We start from the raw sequence: 23,449 nt of genomic DNA, 5'->3' as shown, positions 1-23,449 counted from the left end.
GATGAGAGAAGCTCAGCAAGGACTTCTTGGACAAACTTAGCTCTGCAGCGAGTAATGGAATACGTTTCCCTGTATTACTCCAGAACCCTGACGGCTCCCTGTCTCAAGCTGCCATGATGCAGAGTGCGCTTGCAAAAGAGAGGCGAGAGCTGAAGCAAGCCCAGAGGGAGGCAGAGATGGACTCCATCCCCATGGGACTCAACAAACACTGGGTGGATCCCCTCCCAGACGGTAACTGAATCTCCCTCCTGATGTTTTTTGGTTGCAAAATGTACTTCTGTTTAGACACCAATGTGGGAACCCGCTGTAACATGTAACGTGTACTGTAAATTGGGATGCATCAGGCAATTTAGGAGACGCAGAGATCCAGAAATTCTGGCTGCCTTGATAGCCAACTTCTTTCCCCCTCTAAGCAGCTGTGGAATGAATGGTTTTCGCTGTCCTGTTACCTGAGCCCGTGTGCTCACTGTCGGGATCACCGCTCGGCCAAGTTGATAAAGCTCATTTTCCTCTGGCCGAGTCCTCCGACGATAATTAACGACCTGAGCCTTTGATGAGGCCTCAGGCACATTCCCGTTCAGCAGAGTTTCCAGCACAGGGAAGTGATGAGATTTATGGCTACATCGCTATGCTTTATTTCTTACTACTCAGACAGCAAAGAAATCTACATCCTCTCTCTGTGAAAGCAGAGAGCAACTGAAACAAAGGAACAGAGGAACAGGAAACCAGTAAACATCACATCCGTCTCCTGTCTTCCGTGAGACTTCCAACAGCCTGGAAGGTCTCTGGAATGTAAACAGAGTCTTGTGACTCCAAAAGCACTGCACAGTGGCAACACACAGAAACTAACACTCACACCCCTTTCTAGTCAGTCCTCTCTTACCCCTTCCATGTTGCCATACGGACCAAAGTGTGATGTAAATTTTCCTCTCTCTTTCCAGTGGATGGGAGACAAATCGCTGCCAACATGCGAGGGATCGGCATGATGCCAAACGACATCCCAGAGTGGAAGAAACACGCTTTCGGAGGCAATAAAGCCTCTTATGGGAAGAAAACTCAGCTGTCGATCATTGAGCAGAGGGAAAGTCTCCCAATATACCGGCTGAAGGATCAGCTCATCCAGGTAAGACTGAGAAGAAGAAGAAAAAAGCCAGCTGTCCGGAATTGAACCAAGGGTCATCAAATCCAGCATCTCAACATGCCGATATCAGGTGGTTTGGCCTCCACAGGAGATGACCATGGTGTTCCAAAATCCTAAGGAGCTTCTATATTCCTGCCAATTCTTCTCCCGTTAAATTCTGCAAGCGGAAAACACAGAAAACCTGTGATTGTTGGGAGCTGATGCCTCTTCATCTATGAATGCCTTTACCTAGCAAATGTTTCCTGTTTAGTTCATTAAAGCTGCACACCCTGCCTTTGTATCAGAAATTCAGGGCGGCTTACAACCCAGAGAATAAAACAGTAAAAACAAATTGGTTAATATCGTGCAGTCAAACAGACTGGAAGGCCAATACAGTCATACCTTGGATTCCGAACGCCTTGCAAGTCGGAACATTTTGGCTCCCGAACGCCGCAAACCCGGAAGTGAGTGTTCCAGGTTGCAAACGTTCTTTGGAACCTGAACATCCAACGGGGCTTCCAAGGCTTCCGATTGGCTGCAGGAGCTTCCTGCGGCCAATCAGAAGCCATGCTTTGGTTTCCAAATGTTTTGGAAATCGAACGGACTTCCAGAACGGATTCTGTTCGACTTCCAAGGTACGACTGTAGAAGCATAACATCAGCTTTATAAAGAGAGGGCTGTGAATGTGGTATATATACTTTGCATGTAGGTTTGCTCTTCTGGATGTTCAAAACCTGAGCAGGGTGTGGCAGGGTGTATGAAACCAGAAGTTGCCCTATAAGGAACTTTGAGAACACCAGATAGAATTAGTTGTCCAGAGGCAGGATGCAAAGCAAATGGTGTCTGCTCAGTGAGCTAAAAGTCACCATCTGGTCACTGGAAGCTCCCTCCGGTGTTAGTTTGTTTGAGCATCTTTTTTCATTTGAGCTCTTTCTTGAACAACACTTTAAGAACCATACACTTCCAACAGAAAACTCTTGACATTTGGATTCACCGGGTTATGTGGTATTGGCAATAATTCCGAGGAAGCATTTTTCCACCTGCTGTGCTGTTGCATCCATGCAGATTTGTAGGCCCCTTTCCGTAGCATCCGAACCTGCGGCTTGATTTTAAAAGAAAAACCGATTCGTGCAGACAAAGAGCAGCACGCTTCCCTGTTGGACGTAATGTTCACGGAGGAGAACGGACAGAGTAGCAGGTGGAAGAGATTTGAGTACCTTTGAACACTGAAGATACCTGATCATCCAATGGCTTCTCTGTCCTAGGCTGTTCATGATAACCAGATTCTGATCGTCATCGGGGAGACGGGCTCTGGGAAAACGACACAGATCACGCAGTACCTTGCTGAGGCTGGCTACACGTCCCGCGGGAAGATTGGCTGCACCCAGCCTCGGAGAGTGGCTGCCATGTCCGTGGCCAAGCGGGTATCGGAGGAGTTCGGCTGCTGCCTGGGACAGGAGGTAAGATGCGCTGGTGCTTGGTGGATTGACCCTGCAATGTGCCAGAAGTGGCAGATCATACAATTCCATGGTGGCAGCTGCGCTGATTACTTTCCTCAAGCTGGCAGGAGTGGATAGGCCGCTTGAGGTTGTGCTCAGGGCCAACACAATGGAATGGGCAAGAGACCATGTGGGAAGTGCAGATCTATTCCACAGGCCAGAGGACCCATCCACGCAGGAATGCGTCCATCCATCCAATCATCCATGAATCCATCCATTCCCATCTACGCGGGGCTGCCCTTGAAGCTGTCCCAGAAACTCCAGCGGGTGCAGAATGCAGCAGGGAAGCTCCTCACGGGGTCTCTGCCATGGGAGCATATTCACCCAGTGCTTTTCCAGCTGCACTGGCTCCTGGTGGAGTACAGGGTCAGATTTAAGGTGCTGGTTTTGACCTTTAAAGCCCTTCACGGCCTAGGACCCTTGTACTTACGGGACCTCTCCCGGTATGCCCCACAGAGAGCCTCAAGGTCCATAAATAGCAACACCCTGGAGGTCCCGGGCCCTAAGGAAGTTAGATTAGCTTCAGCCAGAGCCAGGCCTTTTCAACTCTGGCTCCGGCCTGGTGGAACGCTCTGCCTCATGAGACCAGGGCCCTGCAGGATCTGATTTCTTTCCGCAGGGCCTGTAAGACAGAGTTGTTCCGCCTGGCCTTTGGCTTGGAGCCAATTTGATTCCTTCCCCCTCTTTTTTTCTTTTTTCCTTTCTCCTCCTGTGATGAGGCTACATTTTAATATTTTAATGTTTCAATATTTTAATCTTGTTTTTAAGTTGCATTCATTCAACCTGTTTTTATTATGGCTTGTTAGCCGCCCTGAGCCCGGCCTTGGCTGGGGAGGGCGGGGTATAAATAAATATTATTATTATCTTTGCTGTACACCTTTAAATTTGCAGTTGCTTCTTGCAGGCGGGCAGTCAAGACATAATCACCAGAGCAGAATTTTTTCCCATTCACCTCCTCCTGACTGTGTTGCCCCACTCTTCCTGGTAGGTTGGCTACACCATCCGGTTTGAGGACTGTACCAGTCCAGAGACAGTGATCAAGTATATGACGGACGGGATGTTGCTGCGAGAGTGCCTGATTGACCCGGATCTGACGCAGTATGCCATCATCATGTTGGATGAAGCCCACGAGCGCACCATACACACCGATGTGCTCTTTGGTCTCCTGAAAAAGGTGTCAAATCTTTCAAATCTCTTCCCCCCCCCCCAAAAAAAAAAGAATTAGGAAAGAGCAATTGATGAAAGACTTTATTTTATGTTATTTTTATAGTCTTTTTAATTTGATTGTCAAAAATAAAAATGTACAACAAAACACAATACGAAATCCAAATATTGAGATTACTCTGAATCTCTTGACTCCTCCCCCATCCCTTCCATGGGTCCTTTTAGTTCTATTTTCAACTGCATATCAATACGTCTCCAATTTTCATTTTTCTCAGTTCTGTTACATTCCATGCATTCTGTTACATTTCAATTGTATTTAAAATCCCGCTAATGTTTTGACCTGTTTACACTGATTTTGTATATACATTATAAACATTTCCCATTCTTTTTAAAATTTCTTGTCCTCTTGATTCCTGAGCTTCCCAGCGACTGTATTTTTCGCTCTATAGGACGCACCGGACCATAGGACGCACCTTGTTTTAGAGGGGGAGAACAAGGGGGAAAATCTCCCCCTCTCTGCTCAGCGCCCCTTCAGCGAAGCGACAGGAGAAACGGAGCCCCTTCCATTTCTCCTCCCGCTTGGCTGAAGGGGCACTGCACAGCTCTCCCTCTCTGCTGAAGCCAGGAGAGTCTTGCTCTTCCGGCTTCAGCAAAAGGAACCCGAAGCCTCCGGAGCGCAGCGGGAACTCGTGCTCTTCTCCAAAGGCTTCAGGCGGCTATCCCTGAAGCCTGGAGAGTGAGAGGGGTCGGTGCACACTGACCCCTCTCGCTCTCCAGGCTTCAGCGAAAGCATCGCGAAGCCTCCGGAGCATGGAGGGAGTGCTCCCTCTGCGCTTCGGAGGCTTCGCGTTGCTATTGCTGAAGCCAAGGAGCCTGCATTCGCTCCATAGGACGCACACACATTTCCCCTTCATTTTTGGAGGGGGAAAAGTGCGTCCTATAGAGCAAAAAATATGGTAGTTTTGCCATTTCGGCATAGTCCGTCCACTTGATCTGCCATTTCTTCTTTGGTTGGGGGGTTGTCCCTTCCTTCCACCTCTGGGCTACCAAATTCCGAGCAGCTATTGTAGCATACAATTCCTCTGGTCCTTTGGAGTCTTGGGAGCTATAATTCCTAATAAAAAAGCTTCTGGTTTTTTAACAAAAGTTATTTCAGACATTTTTTTCATTTATTTATATATCATTTCCCAACGACAGAAAGCTTTATTAACAAGGATATGGATTCTCCACTGTGTAACCCTGTGCTCAGAAAATAAGAAAGAAGCCTGTCTGTCCTGGGCCCTAGCTCTTGTTTGGTCCTTGGATTAGTCTGGCTGCCAGCCAGGGCTGTTGCCCCCTCATGGCTTGTTTTGCTGTGTACACTTTTTCCTGCACTGAACATGCTTTGTCAACTTCTCTCCTGCAGACGGTTCAGAAGAGGCAAGACATGAAGTTGATAGTGACGTCGGCCACCTTGGACGCAGTTAAGTTCTCCCAATACTTCTACGAGGCTCCCATCTTTACCATCCCAGGCAGGACGTACCCAGTGGAGATTCTCTATACTAAGGAGCCAGAGACAGATTACCTGGATGCCAGCCTGATCACAGTCATGCAGATCCACTTGACGGAGCCACCAGGTAAGGCATGGAATGTTGGCACTCACCTCAAAGGTTGCTTCATGTTAGAGGATGGAAGGCTTTCAGTCCCATGCAGTAATCATAGAGCACTCCTGCAGCTTCCAAGGTGGCCCTGTGGTCTAAACCACCGAGACTCTTGGGCTTGCCAATCAGAAGGTCGGCGGTTTGAATCCCCACAACAGGGTGAGCTCCCATTGCTCTGTCCCAGCTCCTGCCAACCTAGCAGTTCAAAAGCACGCCAGTGCAAGGAGATAAATAGGTACCACTGTGGCGGATAGGTAAATGGCGTTTCCGTACACTCTGGCTTCCAGTGTGATGTAGTGGTTAAGAGCGGTAGACTCGTAATCTGGTGAACCGGGTTCGTGTCTCCGCTCCTCCACCTGCAGCTGCTGGGTGACCTTGGGCCAGTCACACTTCTCTGAAGTCTCTCAGCCCCACTCACCTCACAAGAGTGTTTGTTGTGGGGGAGGAAGGAAAAGGAGAATGTTAGCCCTTTGAGACTCCTTTGGGTAGTGATAAAGCAGGATATCAAATCCAAACTCTTTTTCTTCTTCTTTTTCTCTTCTTCCATCACGGTGTCCCGTTGCGCCAGAAGTGGTTTAGTGCTCCTGGCCACATGACCCGGAAAGCTGTCAGTGGACAAACACCGGCTGCCTCGGCCTGAAATCGAAATGAGCACCACAAACTCCATAGTTCCCTTTGACTGGACTTAACCATCCAGGGGTCCTTTGCCTTTTTTTTTTTTTACCTAGGGTCACTGGCTTGGGCTAGATGATGTTTAAGTCCTCTCTTTTCTGTTCATCAGTTTTGTTTTTGGAATGCTAAAAAAAAAAAAAACAGTTGACAGACACTTTAAAGGTCTATCTCATCCGCATAGACCTGCTATGAGAGTGGGGTAGGCTACTATAGATACTCTTCACTGGCCAACAAGAAGAAACCTTTGATGGTGTGTGGCGCTGTGGGTTAAACCACAGAGCCTAGTGCTTGCTGATCAGAAGGTTGGTGGTTCAAATTCCTGTGACGGGGTGAGCTCCCGTTGCTCGGTCCCAGCTCCTGCCAACCTAGCAGTTCGAAAGAACACCAAAGTGCAAGTAGATAAATAGGTACCGCTCTGGCGGGAAGGTAAACGGTGTTTCCGTGCGCTGCTCTGGTTTGCCAGAAGCAGCTTAGTCATGCTGGCCAATAAAGCGAGATGAGCACCACAACCCCAGAGTCGGTCACGACTGGACCTAATGGTCAGGAGTCCTTTACCTATCCTAGAATAATAGAATTGTAGAGTTGGAAGGGGCCACCAGGGTAATGCAGGAATCTTTTGCCAATGTGGGCCTTGAACCCACGACCTTGAGATTAAGAGTCTCATGCTCTACCAGCTGAGCTATCCCAGATCTGTAGCACACTACCCTCCTATGTGCACCCATCTTGCAAATGAGAAGCTACATTTCCCCAAACCATACTACTCTATAGTTATTTACAGACTCCCTGTTAAGCCCGTGTTCATGGAAGACAATCTCGGTCAGCTACGAGTGAGCACCAGAGAAGACGACAACTACTCTGTTTATGCTGAACTTGCCTCCCAAACCCTTCTCCTTCAGGCACAGCAAATCATGCAAAGCTGTCGGTTTGGCACCCACCTAACCACAAATTTTCAAGCTTGCTTTGACAGCCATAAGGGCCAGAAGTTTGCTTTCCCGTCGATATAAACGAAGCTGAGTTTGTGAAAACTGGCCAGTTTCATACATTTTATCTTCACTGGCTCCCAGTATTTTTCCGAGCACAATTCAAAGTGTTGGTGCTGACCTTTAAAGCCCTAAACGACCTGGGTCCTGTATACCTGAAGGAGCATCTCCACCCCCATCGTTCAGCCCGGACACTGAGGTCCAGCGCCGAGGGCCTTCTGGCAGTTCCTTCACTGCGAGAAGTGAGGTTACAGGGAACCAGGCAGAGGGCCTTCTTGGTAGTGGTGCCTGCCTTGTGGAACGCCCTCCCAGCAGATGTCAAGGCAGTAATAAACTACAGTGGTACCTTGGGTTAAGTACTTAATTCGTTCCAGAGGTCCGTTCTTAACTTGAAACTGTTCTTAACCTGAAGCACCACTTTAGCTAATGGGGCCTCCTGCTGCCACTGCGCCGCCGGAGCACAATTTCTGTTCTCATCCTGAAGCAAAGTTCTTAACCCGAGGTACTATTTCTGGGTTACCAGAGTATGTAACCTGAAGCCTATGTAACCTGAAGCCTATGTAACCCGAGGTACCACTGTATTTTACTTTTAAAAGACAACTGAAGGTGGCCCTGTTTAGGGAAGTTTTTAATGTCTGACACTGTATTGTTTTTAATATTCGGTTGGAAGCCGCCCAGAGTGGCTGGGGAAAGCCAGCCAGATGGGTGAGGTATAAATAACAAATTATTATTATTATTATTATTATTATTATTATTATTATTATTATTATCTGTTCCTGAAGTTGTAAATGTTGTGCCCTGGCCTGCCTGCGGGTGGAGCTAATCAGAGGAACCGTTTTTCTGTTCTGCAGGAGACATCCTGGTGTTTTTGACTGGCCAGGAGGAGATCGACACGGCCTGCGAGATCCTCTATGAGCGAATGAAATCCCTGGGTCCCGACGTCCCTGAGCTGATCATCTTGCCTGTCTACTCAGCACTGCCTAGCGAGATGCAGACACGCATCTTTGACCCAGCTCCCCCAGGGAGTCGAAAGGTAGCTGCTTCTACCACTTTCTGGCAAAGATGGCGCCCCCCCTCCCCAATATGATTCCTGTGAAAGTTCCCTTCTGGACCAGTTTGTGGAGGCTTTTGCTGCCTTCTGTTTAGCATGCTGTTTGACCCAGGCTGTGTGTCTGTCCCTTTCGTCCTGTCTAGGTGGTCATTGCCACGAACATCGCTGAAACTTCGCTCACAATTGACGGCATCTATTACGTGGTGGACCCTGGGTTTGTGAAACAGAAAGTATACAACTCAAAGACAGGAATTGACCAGCTGGTTGTGACACCTATTTCTCAGGTACGTGGCTGGGTAGCTGTTCTACACAAGATCTGCGACTGGGGTCCGTGGGAGACAGAAGAATTTCTGTCGGCAGATGTGATGGATTTCTCTTGCTCAGCCCTATGAAATGTGGAGAAGAAAATGATTTGTCTGCTTGTGTTAGGTCAATGTTGTTGTTGTTCAGTTGTTTAGTTGTGTCCAACTCTTCTTCAAATGCATCAGTTCTTCAGCGGTCAGCCTTCTTTATGGTCCAGCTTTCACTTCCATACATCACTACTGGGAAAAGCATAGCTTTAACTATACGGACCTTTGTCGGCAAGGTGATGTCTCTGCTTTTAAAGATGCTGTCTAGGTTTGTCATTGCTTTTCTTCCAAGAAGCAGGCGTCTTTTAATTTCGTGTCTGCTGTCACCATCTGCAGTGATCATGGAGCCCAAGAAAGTAAAATCTCTCACTGCCTCCATTTCTTCCCCTTCTGTTTGCCAGGAGGTGATGGGACCAGTGGCCATGATCTTCATTTTTTTGATGTTGAGCTTCAGACCATATTTTGCGCTCTCCTCTTTCACCCTCATTAAGACGTTCTTTAATTCCTCCTCACTTTCTGCCATCAAGATTGTGTCATCTGCATATCGGAGGTTGTTGATATTTCTTCCGGCAATCTTAATTCCGGCTTGGGATTCATCCAGCCCAGCCTTTCGCATGATGAGTTCTGCATATAAGTTAAATAAGCAGGGAGAACAATATACAGCCTTGTCGTACTCCTTTCCCAATTTTGAACCAATCAGTTGTTCCATATCCAGCTCTTAGGTGAATAGGAATGTCCTAAAAGAGTTTGGATTTGATATCCCGCTTTATCACTACCCTAAGAAGTCTCAAAGCGGCTAACAATCTCCTTTCCCTTCCTACCCCACAACAAACACTCTGTGGGGTGAGTGGGGCTGAGAAACCTCAAAAGAAGTGTGACTAGCCCAAGGTCACCCACCAGCTGCATGTGGAGGAGCAGGGAATCGAACCCAGTTCACCAGATTACGAGTCCACTGCTCTTAACCACTACACCACGCTGGCTCTATCCTAGTGTGGCAGGAACAGCAGCTCCCTGTCGCCAAGACACCTTCCACAAATAAAAATAAACTTCAGGAATTACTTGCTCCTTTTTATGGCACTCTAGTTGTGTTCCCTAATCAGTGAATGCCCCCTCTCATCTTTTGTATTTCCTTTTCCATACTCTACTCCAGGGGTCAGCATAGGCGCCGACTCCATGGGGCTTGAGGGGGCCCGAGCCCCCTCAAAAAATCGTTTGGGGGGGCTCCGCCCCCCAATAATCTCGGGCGCCCCTCCAGCAGAGCGCCATCACCGCCCCTCCCCCAGCCCAAAATGCACAGGGTCGGGCTGCATGCCTCCTGCCCTCCCTCCCGAGCAAAAGCTCCACCCAATTTCCGCTCCGGAGCTGATTAATAGGCGCAGCACGCTCTCCCCTATTCACTCACGAGGAGGAGGCACCACTTTATTTGCATATTCATGAGCTTATTTATTATTCATGAGCTTTCCCGGGGCCCCCCAATATTTTTTATAAGTCCGCGTCCCTGGGGGTCAGCAGACGTTTTCAGCAGCGGGCCAGTCCACTGTCCCTCAGACCTTGTGGGGGGCCGGACTGTATGAACGAATTCCTATGCCCCACAAATAACCCAGAGATGCATTTTAAATAAAAGCACACATTCTACTCATGTAAAAACATGCTGATTCCTGGACCGTCTGCAGGCTGGATTTAGAAGGCGTTTGGGCCAGATCCGGCCCCCGGGCCTTAGTTTGCCTACCCATGCTCTACTCCAAGGGTAGCTGAATTTGGAGGCTGCAAGAATTCTGAAATTTGAATGTCTTCTGCTTCTGAATAACTCTTGCTCCGACTTGGCCACACACGTGTGTCTTCCCCACTTCTGAGATTTTGTGGCATGACCACACACTTCCAAATCTAAGGCCTAGAAACATGCTTGCTTGTTTAAAAACGAAATTTTTGATTTTTCAGATGCTGAGTTCTGTGTTTGTGCGGCGCAACCATGGATCCCCTAAACAGCCTCCCTTAGTTCCACACAGATGTTGTTGTATCTTTTGCCGTATTTCCTCATTTAGTTATTTTTACGTATTTCAAAAAATTACATACCGCTTCACTGCAAAGAAATCCCCAAAGCGGTTTACAAAAAGAATAAAACCATAAAATGATCAGTGAAACCCGGTTAAAAAGCAACAATTTCAAACCTTAGAAAAATAATTAAAGCCAACAGTAAGCTAAAAACCAGATTTGCTTGGTTCATATTCCTCTGTCACAACTGGGCTGGTTGTTGTTGGCGTCCACCTGTCTTGAGAGACAGTGGAGTGCGCCTCCAGGACTGAAGTCAGCACACTGTGTTAGCAGTACCAAAGTGACGTTCCTCAGTGCAGAAGCCTAGGCAGTGTGTATGGAAGTCCTGGGCTGCCCATATGACAAGACCCCCATATTGGCCTTGCTGATGTGGTCCAAAAGAAAGCAGAGCAATACGTTTGGCACCAGCTTGGCTGCAGGAGTTGCCGGAAGGAAGCATACAAGGCGCCATCCAATCAGGGCACGGGAGGTTTAGGATCACAGACTCCCTTCTCCTAGATGGGCCACCTTCCCAGGATGACGAGCCCCATCTTCCCCTCACTTCCCTCTGGGCTGCTTCACTGCTAACCATGTTTCCTTCCTTCATATTTTCTCACACCTGTTTCGGACCTGCAAGACCTGCGATGGTGTGGTTTCCATATTCCATACTGCACCTATAGTTCCCTGGTGCTAAATAAAATGCACTGAGGGGGCAGCCAAAAGTAATTTGCTGGGAAATCATTTGTCATAAATTGGAAAAAAATGTTTAAAAGTACTTAAAAAACAAAACCCAGAGTCCTTTTCGTTGGGGATAATTCAGATGGAACTTCCCAGGTGTCAAAAAAGGTTATTTATGTGTGCCACTAGGGATGCGGGTGGCGCTGTGGTCTAAACTACAGAGCCTAGGACTTGCCGGTTAGAAGGTTGGCGGTTCGAATCCCCGCGACGGGGTGAGCTCCCGTTGCTCGGTCCCTGCTCCTGCCCACCTAGTAGTTCGAAAGCACGTCAAAGTGCAAGTAGATAAATAGGTACTGCTCCGGCGGGAAGGTAAACGGCGTTTCCATGCACTGCTCTGGTTCGCCAGAAGTGGCTTAGTCATGCTGGCCACATGACCCGGAAGATGTACACCAGCTCCCTCGGCCAATAAAGCGAGATGAGAGCCGCAACCCCAGAGTCGGCCACGACTGGACCTAATGGTCAGGGGTCCCTTTACCTTTATGTATGCCACTACTGCGGATTATGTTCTGTTAGCCCAAAAATGGAAAATGAGCAAGGTCACAAGTAAAGAAGAATGGCAACTTAAACTGATGGAATATGCGCAGCTGGCAGACCTAACATATAGAATAAGAGAACAAGAAGAACATACGTTTAAAGAAGATTGGAAAATGTTTATTGAATATACGTGGGGGGCGGAATTGTGTATATTTGAAAACGTGGGCAGCGTTAACATAAATTCAATAGTGTAAATAGTTTTGATGAATGTAATAATGGAAAACTGGTTTAGTTTATATAAAATATGCAGGGATTTACGTTATGCAAAATGAACCATGGAAATAGAAGAAGGGAAAGCATTGATAGTTTAAGGTTGCTTAAATGAATATCCTAAAATGTAGAACAGAAAATCTAATAAAAATTATAGAAAGGGGGGGGGGGGAGAGAGAAAGTAATTTGCTGACCTGGTTTGTTATCTATGATTCCTGCAGGCCCAAGCCAAGCAGCGAGCTGGGAGGGCTGGGAGAACCGGGCCAGGCAAGTGCTACCGGCTGTACACAGAGCGGGCCTACCGCGACGAGATGCTCACCACCAACGTGCCTGAGATCCAGAGGACCAACTTGGCCAGCACTGTGCTGTCCCTTAAGGTAGGCGCTGGTGACGCAGCAGCTGGTCTCTTATGGCAGAGCCATCTCTAGAAAAGCCTTGCAGAGTATCTTTGTAGCGCCATGTAAAATGAACCTTCCTTCTGTTTGTAGCGTTTGAGCTGGGTTCTTTTCATTTGGTCAGGGCGGTGGAAGATGTTTGTACAAGGCATGGTCTAAACCACTGAGCCTCTTGGGCTTGCCGATTAGAAGGTCGGCGGTTCAAATCCCTGCGACCGAGTGAGCTCCTGTTGCTCTGTCCCAGCTCCTGCCAACCTAGCAGTTCGAAAGCATGCCAGTGCAAGTAGATAAATAGGTAGCACTGCAGCGGGAAGATAAACGGCGTTTCCATGCGCTCTGGCTTCTGTCCCGGTGTCCTGCTGTGCCAGAAGCGGTTTAGTCATGCTGGCGACATGACCTGGAAAACTGCCTGCGGACAAACGCCAGCTCCCTCGGCCTGAAAGCGAGATGAGTGCCATAACCCCATAGTCGCCTTTGATTGGATTGGACTTAACTGTCCAGGGGTCTTTTGTTGTTGTTGAGTCGTTTAGTCGTGTCCGACTCTTCGTGACCCCATCGACCAGAGCACTCCAGGCACTTCTGTCTTCCACTGCCTCCCGCAGTTTGCCCAAGAAAGTAAAATCTCTCACTGCCTCCATTTCTTCCCCTTCTATTTGCCAGGAGGTGATGGGCCCAGTGGCCATGATCTTGGTTTTTTTGATGTTGAGCTTCAGACCATATTTTGCGCTCTCCTCTTTCACCCTCATTAAAAGGTTCTTTAATTCCTCCTCACTTTCTGCCATCAAGGTTGTGTCATCTGCATATCGGAGGTTGATATTTCTTCTGGCAATCTTAATTCTGGCTTGGGTTTCATCCAGCCCAGCCTTTCGCATGATGAATTAGTCTTTTGCCTTTACCTTTTTTATCCAGATGTTTGTACAGCACACCTCATGTTCTCTCCTCCCTCTCTCTCATGCACACGCACAGGCTATGGGAATCAACGACCTGCTCTCCTTTGATTTCATGGATGCTCCGCCAATGGAAACTCTGATCACCGCAATGGAGCAGCTGTACACTCTGGGTGCCCTGGACGACGAAGGGCTGCTCACCCGACTGGGACGCCGGGTAGGCCCTGCACTGTTCAGGTCTCATGGCTATGGGGATGGGGGTGATGGAAGGGATATCCAAGCTTGGGGAATCTTTGGGAAACACTACTTGTAGAACCTAGTGTTTGCAGCTAGAATAAGCAACTTGAGTCTGCTTACATTTGCTGTCCCTCCTTATTTGTTATTGCATTAAAGTTCTGGGATTTTGACTGTGATTATTTATATGCCGCCCATCTGACTGGGTTGCTTCCAGCAGATTAAAACATCAAACATTTAAAAACCTCCTGATACAGGGCTGCCTTCAAATGTCTTCTTAAAGTTGTATAGTTATTTATCTCCTTGACATCTGATGGGAGGGCCTTCCACAGTGTGGGGGCCACTACTAAGAAGGCCTTCCGCCTGGTTCCCTGTAACCTTGCTTCTCACAGTGAGGGAACCACCAGAAGGCCCTCGGAGCTGGACATCAGTGTCCAGGCTGAACGGTGGGGGTGGAGACGCTCCTTCAGGTCTAGTGGGCTGAGGCCGTTTAGGGCTTTAAAGGTCAGCACCAACACTTTGAATTGTGCTCAGAAACATACTGTGAGCCAGTGTAGATCTGAAAATAGTGGAAATGGGCCAGGAAATAGATGCGGCAGTATGGGGGAGAAGGAACCGCAGAGGGTGTTGGAAACCCTTTTCTCCCTACCCCAGTGATCTGGAAAGCTCTGCTCAGCCTTCCCCCCTCAGATTGTACCAGAAACAGAAGATAGATGATACGTACCGTATTTTTTGCTCTATAAGACTCACTTTTCCCCTCCTGAAAAGTAAGGGGAAATGTGTGTGCGTCTTATGGAGCGAATGCAGGCTGCGCAGCTATCCCAGAAGCCAGAACAGCAAGAGGGATTGCTGCTTTCACTGCGCAGCGATCCCTCTTGTTGTTCTGGCTTCTGAGATTCAGAATATTTTTTTTCTTGTTTTCCTTCTCCAAAAACTAGGTGCGTCTTATAGAGCGAAAAATACGGTATTTCTAATTTCTCACCCATAAGAACTAGAAACTTGTTTAACAAAAGGAGAGAACAAGCTGGCTGAGCTTGCCAGAATCCTGAAATCCATTGCGGGTGTGCTAAACCCTTGTGACCTGCCCTGACTTTGGGGGTGGGGGAAAGCTCCCAGTGCAGCACTGGAGCAAGAGATGGTTAGAGGTCCCTAGCCCTAGATTTGCCTGGTATGCTCTGGGAACCATCTCTGGGAAGGAAGAGCTTCAGTTATGATAGCTATACCAGACAACCAGCTTCGTAAGGTAGAAATGAAAATCAAAGAGGGAGTATTGAAATGTGTGTGCAAGTACTTGGGGCATTCTGTTCCTGCCCCCCCCCCCAAGACAGTTCGGTGGTTTGCTGCAATCAGGTTGACTGCCACTTGCTGGGGAGGCTGCACAGATTCGAAGAAATAACCAGCTGTGAATGCCGTTCCCTTCCTTCCCGACAGATGGCCGAGTTCCCCCTGGAGCCCATGTTGTGCAAGATGCTCATCATGTCAGTGCATCTGGGATGCAGCGAGGAAATGCTCACCATCGTCTCCATGCTGTCGGTGCAGAACGTCTTCTACCGACCCAAGGTAAATGGGCATGTTTGGGAGATTGGACTCTCAAGGCAGCCTGGCACTGGTCGCAGCTGGGCCAGCGCCAGGGAAGAGGAAAAGAACATGGAGTGCTGGTCTAGTGGGTAGTGAATCGGACCTAGATGTGGGAGACTGCAGTTCCCTGTCACGGATTCACTTTGCGCAGCTAGAGTTACCAGGCATCAACTCCTTGTTTTGGAAAATTGATTAATTTTTTTACTTTACATGCTGCTTTTCCACAATGAGCTGTGCTCAAAGAGGCTTGCAACAAACCTTCAGAATGTTAAAAAAGGAGAACGTTGGAAATACCAAATGTACAAAACAACAGAGCATGTCAGTAAATTCAAAATAACAAAAATCAACAAGAAGATGATGTAGATCAGGCAAACAAGGAAGTGCGCAGGTTTGAAGTTGGATGATGTAGATCAGGCAAACAAGGAAGTGCACAGTGTCAGTAAGCTGTGATTGATTCCCTGTTAACTAATGTTGAATTATCATTGACTCCCTTGTGTTAACGTTTGTAATAAGCAGATGTTTTAAATCCTTGACCATTATTTGATATTGTCCGTCCCATACTTAGCAGATATTTTAGCAGGTCAGATGCCTTACTCTAGAGCAGATGTAGGGGACCTTTGGCCTTCCAGGTGTTGCTAAACTACATCTCCCATCATCCCTGACAATTGGCTATACTTGTTGGGGGTGGATGGGAGTTGTATTTCTGCAACATTTGGAGGGCCAGAGATTGCCCACACCCGCTCTAGAAGGTGTACAGAGCCTAAAATGATGTCAAAAGGGGGAAGGAGCATAGGCAGTGGCCCCTTGCAGCTGAGCTGATGTCCAATAAAATGTGCAACTTTTGTTCAGTTTGTGTCATGAGCCAGCCAGCCTTGAATTGCTTCATCGACTAGAGATGAAAATCAAAACGTGGTGTTGAAATATATATATATATAGAAACAGTTTATCTGTACAGTTTGCACAAGTAATTGAAGGTGCCAGTGTAGTAGAAGGCAAACCACTTCTCTTCTTCCCACACCCCATAGTCTGTCTGCATCTGTCCAGAAACATTAGCACAAATCCCTTGGTAATGCCAGCCCCTTAAAATAGTGCAATAACAAATAATGACTACAGAAAATCGTGTGATGGGTTCCAATAATTTGTTCAAAGGCTATACAGTCGTACCTTGCATCCCAAACGCCTTGGTACTCGGACGTTTTGGCTCCTGAACGCCGCAAACCTGGAATTGAGTGTTCTGGTTTGCGAACGTTCTTGGGAACCCGAATGTCCGACGGGGCTTCTGATTGGCTGCAGAAGCTTCCTGCAACCAATTGGAAGCCACGCTTTGGTTTCTGAACGTTTTGGAAGTTGAACGGATTTCCAGAACGGATTCTGTTCAGCTTCCAAGAATGACTGTAAATGTTGTTAAAATTATTTGTGATTGTGCCTTTTTTTAGCTTACCTGCGTAGATACTACCATTTTGTGCATGCACTTGTTGCAATTTTGTAAATTTTAGGTAAATTATATTGGCTCCTCCAGAAACCGATTCCTTATAAGCCGGAGTTCTGTCCCTGTTCTTTTGGTGTTCCTGATGACGGGGGGCTGCTGGAGAAAACTCACTTCCTGTTTTGCTTGTGTGCGTTGTAGGACAAGCAAGCTCTCGCTGACCAGAAGAAAGCCAAGTTTCACCAGACGGAAGGGGACCACCTCACGCTTCTGGCTGTGTACAACTCCTGGAAGAACAACAAGTTCTCCAATCCCTGGTGCTATGAGAACTTCATCCAAGCCCGCTCGCTGCGCCGTGCCCAGGATATTCGCAAACAGATGTTAGGCATCATGGATAGGTGAGGGTCTGGCCACAGCCAAAACAGGATGTTCCCAAACTGTCATGGACCAGTGATCCATGAGCTTCGTTCAGGTGGTCTGCAGCTCACCGGTGGATTCGTGGTTGAAGATGGGAGCCAGGATATCCATTACAATCAGTGCCGATATGGATTTTTTTATTGTATTTTAATTTTCTTCTTCTGTTGCTTCCTTGGGGTGGGGGAGACAATGGGGGAAGCATCCATTCTGTGTGTCAGTGCTCCCAAAGGCATCTCAGCCTTCAGAGTCTTAATTAGAGCTGGCCGGTTTTCAGTTCATCGTCCGAAACCCGTATGATGTTCAGATCACGATACAGTGGTACCTCATGTTAAGTACTTAATTCGTTCTTGAGGTCTGTTCTTAACCTGAAACTGTTCTTAACCTGAAGGACCAGTTTAGCTAATGGGGCCTCCCGCCGCCACCACGCGATTTCTGTTCTCATCCTGAAGCAAAGTTCTTAACCCAAGGTAATATTTCGGGGTTAGCGGAGTCTGTAACCTGAAGCGTATGTAACCCGAGGTACCACTGTACTGGTTTCAGACTTTTTGAGCTGGCAGTACATCACAGCTCCCCGGCCACTGCCAGCACACCTGCCTGCCTACCTGCGCTGTGCTGGCAGCGCCATGATGTATTCTCAACTCAAATCGCCTGCTCTCCTGTCTGTCTGCCTGCCTGGCTGTGAGTTTGCCTGTGAGCGGCCAGTCTCTTTCCTCCCCAGTGGTCTCTCGGGAGGACAGAGACTGCCTGCCCCGCTTGCTTGCAAGGAGGCAGACACACAGCCAGACATTGCCCAGCCCTAGTCTTAATTAGTTAGGAGTGTGCTCATGGTAGGAGGCAATACTTAACTTATTCTCCCCGCCGCCGCCGCTAAGCACTAAAGGTAAAGGGACCCCTCACAATTAGGTCCAGTCGTGGCCGACTCTGGGGTTGTGGCGCTCATCTCGCTTCATTGGCCGAGGGAGCCGGCGTACAGCTTCCGGGTCATGTGGCCAGCAGGACTAGGCCGCTTCTGGCGAACCAGAGCAGCGCAAGGAAACACTGTTTACCTTCCCGCCAGAGTGGTACCTATTTATCTACTTGCACTTTGACGTGCTTTCGAACTGCTAGGTTGGCGGGAGCAGGGACTGAGTGACGGGAGCTCACCCCGTCGCGGGGATTCGAACCGCCGACCTTCTAATCGGCAAGTCCTAGGCCCCGTGGTTTAACCCACAGCGCCACCCGTGTTCCTTCCGCTAAGCACTAGAGCAGCAGAAATAGTACACCCGATGAAGATAATCTAATTTCAAAAAGTTGAACATAAGTTTTTGAGCTGGGCAAAACTCTCTTTCGAGCAGAGCGCTTTCCTGGGGATCACAGCAAAGTTTTAGCTGTGGAGTTTGTGTGTGGACTTGGGTGTAGGGCAGCCTAGATTTGCATCAACTGAAGCGTCTGTTCTAAACTCTTCCACCACTCCTCTGGTTGGACAGGCACAAGCTGGACGTAGTGTCATGTGGAAAAGCCACCGTACGCGTCCAGAAAGCCATTTGCAGCGGTTTCTTCCGGAATGCCGCCAAGAAGGATCCCCAAGAGGGCTACCGGACCTTGATTGACCAGCAGGTCGTCTACATCCACCCCTCAAGTGCCCTCTTCAACCGCCAGCCTGAATGGTAAGGAGGCTGTGGCTGCCGGACGTCATTGTTTCTACCAAGAAAAGGGATGTTTGTATGACACGGTTGAAAGTTAAGGGGGAGCTCATGGGCTTAGCCTGGTGGGGCAGCCCCATTTACTGTTGAACAGAACCACATGGGGAGGCTAGCAAAGGACTTGATTTGACTGCACTCCTGGGAAGTGGCATGTAGTAGTAGTAGTAGTAGTAGTAGTAGTAGTAGTGATAATAATAATAATAATAATAATAATAATAATAATAATAATAATAATAATAATAATAAATTTATTTATTTATACCCCGCCCATCTGGCTGAGTTTCCCCAGCCACTCTGGGCGGCACCCAATCGAGTGTTAAAAACAATACAGCATTAAATATTAAAAACTTCCCTGAACAGGGCTGCCACAGATGTCTTTTAAAGATAGGATAGCTGCTTATTTCCTTCACATCTGATGGGAGGGTGTTCCACAGGGCAGGTGCCACTACTGAGAAGGCCCTCTGTCTGGTTGGTTCCCTGTAACGTCACATCTTGCAATGAGGGAACCACCAGAAGGCCCTCAGCGCTGGATCTCAGTGGGCTGAACGATGAGGGTGGAGACGCTCCTTCAGGTATACTGGATCAAGGCCGTTTAGGGCTTTAAAGGTCAGCACCAACACTTTGAATTGTGCTCAGAAACGTACTGGGAGCCAATGCAGATCTCTCAGGACCGGTGTTACGTGGTCCCGGCGGCCTCTCCCAGTCACCAAAGCAAGCTCCCCATCCCCCGCAAAGCATTACCCACCCCCTAAATTTTTGGAAGGAAGATGCTAAGTAGGATTGACCCCCCTGCACATCAGTTGGTACAAAGGGAAATCAATCCAGCTTGATTCGGGTGTGCAAGAGAACTTCATCCCTTGCACACGCCATGCGCTTTGCTTTGCTAGGCTTTAAGGTCCTGAAGTCCGGCCCTTCAAGCTCCTTGCAAAAGTGCTTTGAAGTCCCAACTCTGAGGCTTCAAAGCACGACGCCAATTGTGATGTCACTTAAATGACAGGTGGGTGGTGACGCCGAACGGTCAAATTTGGTCCACAAGGCTAATCCTGATAAGGGTCTGTCTTGTGGAGCCAAAATGCTTTCCCAGCCCTGGCCTAGATGGTTCTTACAGGAGGAAGGAGTGTGGGGTTGGCAAGCAAGAATGAATACAAATAAAAGTGTGGCATGCATTTTAAACGGTTTATACGGTATCTTAGTCCTGCGGGAATTTGCTCCTGTCACACCTGGAGACCTTTTCAAATACACATGCTTTTGTCTTGTCATATTTCAACGCCAAATTTGTTTGGGGGAGGGATTCCAAACCAGCTGTCACCTTGCCGTAGACTGCAAGCTCTGTTTGATTTATGTCCTCGTTCTTGTTGATCCTACAGCAGTGTTTCTCAAACCTGGGTCCCCGGGTGTTGTTGGACTGCAACTCCCATCATCCCTAGCTAGTGGGACCAGTGGCAAGGGATGATGGGAGTTGTAGTCCAGCAACAGCTGGGGACCCCAGTTCGAGAAACACTACCCTATAGTTACCCTTGGTGTAGGGCAGGCATGACCAAACTTGGCCCTCCAGGTGTTTTGGGACTACAACTCCCATCATCCCTAGCTAACAGGACCAGTGGTCAGGGATGATGGGAATTGTAGTCCCAAAGCAGCTGGACAGCTGAGTTTGGGGATGCCTGCCCTAAGCTCCTGAAGGTAATGGGGTCCTTTATATGCCCAGCTGTCCTTTGTCAATAAGAAATTGTCACTGTTTTTTTGTGCTGAATATATGCTATATGGTCATTTATGGACCTAATAGGTATCTAAAGCCATAATGGGATCAAAATAAATTGTGTATTACATGAAATCAATCAGTAGGCATAAGACTCATACCCTTAGTCTATGCTGCCTGATCATCAGTCTACAAGCACTCTTTAATATTAGATACAACAGCCTGACCTACATTCAACTGTGCTGCACTGCAGTCTGCAGCTGCATGCTACATATTGCCATGCAACCAGTTCATGCAGAATATAGGCACCCTATATATAGAAATGAGCGAACCAGTGATATTTTAGGGAGAAGGCTAGCAGACGGGGCCCATTACTTACATCATAGGAGCCTACACAACACAAAACACTGTTGCTGTATGTAGGTTTTATTTTATTTGTTTTTTATCTTATATTTTGGAGGCCCAGTTTTGACCATGCCTGGTGTAGGAGATCTGCCTTCATATTGCACATAGAGGAAAGGGTTTTTAGAGTGAGCCGCATTCTGGGGAGAGAGGGATGTCCTAATTCACCCGTCCCCCTTTCTCGTCCTGCAGGGTTGTATATCATGAGCTGGTGCTCACCACTAAAGAGTATATGCGGGAGGTCACCACCATCGATCCCCGCTGGCTGGTGGAGTTCGCCCCTGCCTTCTTCAAGGTCTCTGACCCCACAAAACTCAGCAAGCAGAAGAAGCAGCAGCGTCTGGAGCCCCTTTACAACCGCTACGAAGAGCCCAACGCCTGGAGAATATCGCGAGCCTTCAGGCGTCGGTGAGCCCTCCTCGTCTGCCAAGAACGGTGGCTGGACACAGCACCATCACGCAGTCCAGCCTTGGGCATATCTGGACAACTTGCTATGTACGTTTCAAGACCAAAAGGTGTAGTGGTGCAATGCCAGCTCTTAAAGGCACCGTCTCCACCATGGCTGGCCTCAGAGACACCTTTCTTCATGGGATATTTTCTTTTGTTGCCGTTCTTGCGCTGTGCAAAGGTCAAACGTTGGCGTGCGGTTTCGAGTCCCCTCTGTTACTGAAAGACCTCCTTTCTCCGCTTGCCCCAAACGGGAACTGAAAGTGGAACACAAAGCTCTCGTGTGACCTTTTCCCATTGGAACTACCATATTTTTCTTCAAAGCAACCCTCTGGAAGCACATTTGAAAAGAGCTGCTCCTGGAGGAAGCAAGACAAATACCCAGACCCCCTACACTGGTGGCCTTTCTTGAATGTGGTCTTCAGCTGCGCTGCCATGTTGCTTGCCCACTTCCTATCAGAGCCCAAGCAGTGTACAAAAAGCTGTTCTCTTTTTTCCCCAAGGATTCACTGACACCTGAAGCAACACTCCTGTGTTTCGTCAGTAATATTGCCAAGCAGTTTTTAAATTTGAAGAAAATAAAAAAAAGATGGAGGCCGTGTTGTCTAGATCAGAGTTTTTGTCTGTCTTTTTCTGTACGATCTTATTTGCGTTTGGTGAAAAATGTCCTCTGTCCTCAAGGTTGGATGTGCCTTTGCAGTACCAGGGAGGGGTGACTAACCTGTAGTCCTTCAGGAGCTATTTTCAACATCCCTCCATCTCTCAGGCCAGTGGTTGGGGATTATGGGAGTTGTAGTCCCAGCAATATCTGCAAAGCCACCTGTTTTAGGAGATGCAGTAGAGTTTCAGATGTAGTTGAGGGGGTGGAGAAGAGAGCACAATGCCTCCTTGATGGCTCTATGACTCTTCACAGCACCCCTTCATTACAATTGCTGGCAACTTTCTGCTTGTCTGCTGAGAGGGCTAAGAGAGGTTGTGTGATCTTCCTTTATGTCCCAGGTGTCTGTGGTACAAGGAGGACTCTTTAAATGAAAAGTTGTCTTCACATTTTTTCTCTCTGGAAGCTGGTTTGTGTACACACACATGTACAGTGGTACCTCGGGTTAAGTACTTAATTCGTTCCAGAGGTCTGTTCTTAACCTGAAACTGTTCTTAACCTGAAGCATCACTTTAGCTAATGGGGCCTCCCGCTGCCGCCGCGCCGCCGGAGCACGATTTCTGTTCTCATCCTGAAGCAAAGTTCCTAACCCGAGGTACTATTTCTGGGTTAGTGGAGTCTGTAACCTGAAGTGTATGTAACCTGAAGCGTATGTAACCCAAGGTACCACTGTATTGTGGTTGTCATCCTTCCGTCTTGAGAGATGATGGAGTGTGAAATCAAATCGCTTGGATATTCAGCACCAAAGTGAACCTCCTCTGGACGCCAGACTGGGCAGTGTGTTTGGAAGTCCTGGGCTGCCCAGACTTCAAGACCCACTTCTCAGCCTTGCTGTGGTGGTGTGAACAGAGACAGGGGGTTTGGAAGGTTGCCAGGGTGTGAAGTGACAGGAAAAGAGTGTTTTCAGCAGGGTGTTCTGAAGAGGAAGAGGAGGAGAAGAGAAAGAAAGACTGGGATCCATCTTGGGCAGGCTGGCTGAAGGCTGGCCTGTAGCCTGCTGTGGGGTGCAAGCCCCTCTTGACCATGCTGTACGATCTGGACTCCCTCCATGCAGACTGAAGGTGTAAATAGGTGAATAAACCATATTTCTTAAAGCTACGACCATCTCCACTGTGTCTCAATTCTCTAAAGGAGGGGTCAGCAAGCTTTTTCAGCAGAGGGACGGTCCACTGTCCCTCAGACCTTGTGGGGGGCCGGACTATATTGGGGGGGGGGTCAACGAATTCCTATGCCCCACAAATAACCCAGAGATGCATTTTAAATAAAAGTACACATTCTACTCATGTAAAAACACACCGATTCCCAGACCGCCCATGGGCTGAATTTAGAAGGTGATTGGGCCGGATCCGGCCCCCGGGCCTTAGTCTGCCTACCCATGCTCTAAAGAACTGAGCTATCCAGGTTTGTCCCTTGATCTTCTTGCTTTAATATATATATACAGTGGTACCTCGGGTTAAGTACTTAATTCGTTCTGGAGGTCCGTTCTTAACCTGCAACTGTTCTTAACCTGAAGCACCACTTTAGCTAATGGGGCCTCCTGCTGCTGCTGCGCCGCCGGAGCACAATTTCTGTTCTCATCCTGAAGCAAAGTTCTTAACCTACCCATGCTCTAAAGGAACACAGACACTGGGTGAGTGC

At 48.1% G+C, this 23,449-nt stretch overlaps 1 protein-coding gene and 1 long non-coding RNA gene across 3 annotated transcripts in view; one reads left to right on the top strand and one right to left on the bottom strand.

Annotated features, from left to right (window-relative positions):
• DHX8 (DEAH-box helicase 8) overlaps positions 1-22,744 on the top strand; it is a 34,132-nt gene extending 11,388 nt beyond the window's left edge. For both annotated transcript variants that reach the window (XM_081166120.1, XM_081166119.1), the window contains exons 11-23: positions 84-231; positions 942-1,123; positions 2,386-2,580; positions 3,608-3,793; positions 5,189-5,399; positions 7,927-8,108; positions 8,270-8,410; positions 12,211-12,366; positions 13,351-13,488; positions 14,937-15,065; positions 16,711-16,907; positions 18,393-18,572; positions 20,899-22,744. In XM_081166120.1, the coding sequence (XP_081022246.1) occupies positions 84-231; positions 942-1,123; positions 2,386-2,580; positions 3,608-3,793; positions 5,189-5,399; positions 7,927-8,108; positions 8,270-8,410; positions 12,211-12,366; positions 13,351-13,488; positions 14,937-15,065; positions 16,711-16,907; positions 18,393-18,572; positions 20,899-21,118 (2,265 nt within the window). In that variant the 3' untranslated portion in view covers positions 21,119-22,744. The remainder of the gene's footprint in view (positions 1-83; positions 232-941; positions 1,124-2,385; positions 2,581-3,607; positions 3,794-5,188; positions 5,400-7,926; positions 8,109-8,269; positions 8,411-12,210; positions 12,367-13,350; positions 13,489-14,936; positions 15,066-16,710; positions 16,908-18,392; positions 18,573-20,898) is intronic.
• The window catches only part of LOC308571489, a 103,967-nt gene that overhangs the window by 30,023 nt on the left and 50,495 nt on the right, over positions 1-23,449 (bottom strand). The window lies entirely within an intron of this gene.

This window comes from Podarcis bocagei, assembly GCF_964188305.1.
Source record: "Podarcis bocagei genome assembly, chromosome: 13".
NCBI classification, from domain to species: Eukaryota; Metazoa; Chordata; class Lepidosauria; order Squamata; family Lacertidae; genus Podarcis; species Podarcis bocagei.
This window is presented reverse-complemented; position numbering and strand designations above follow the sequence as displayed.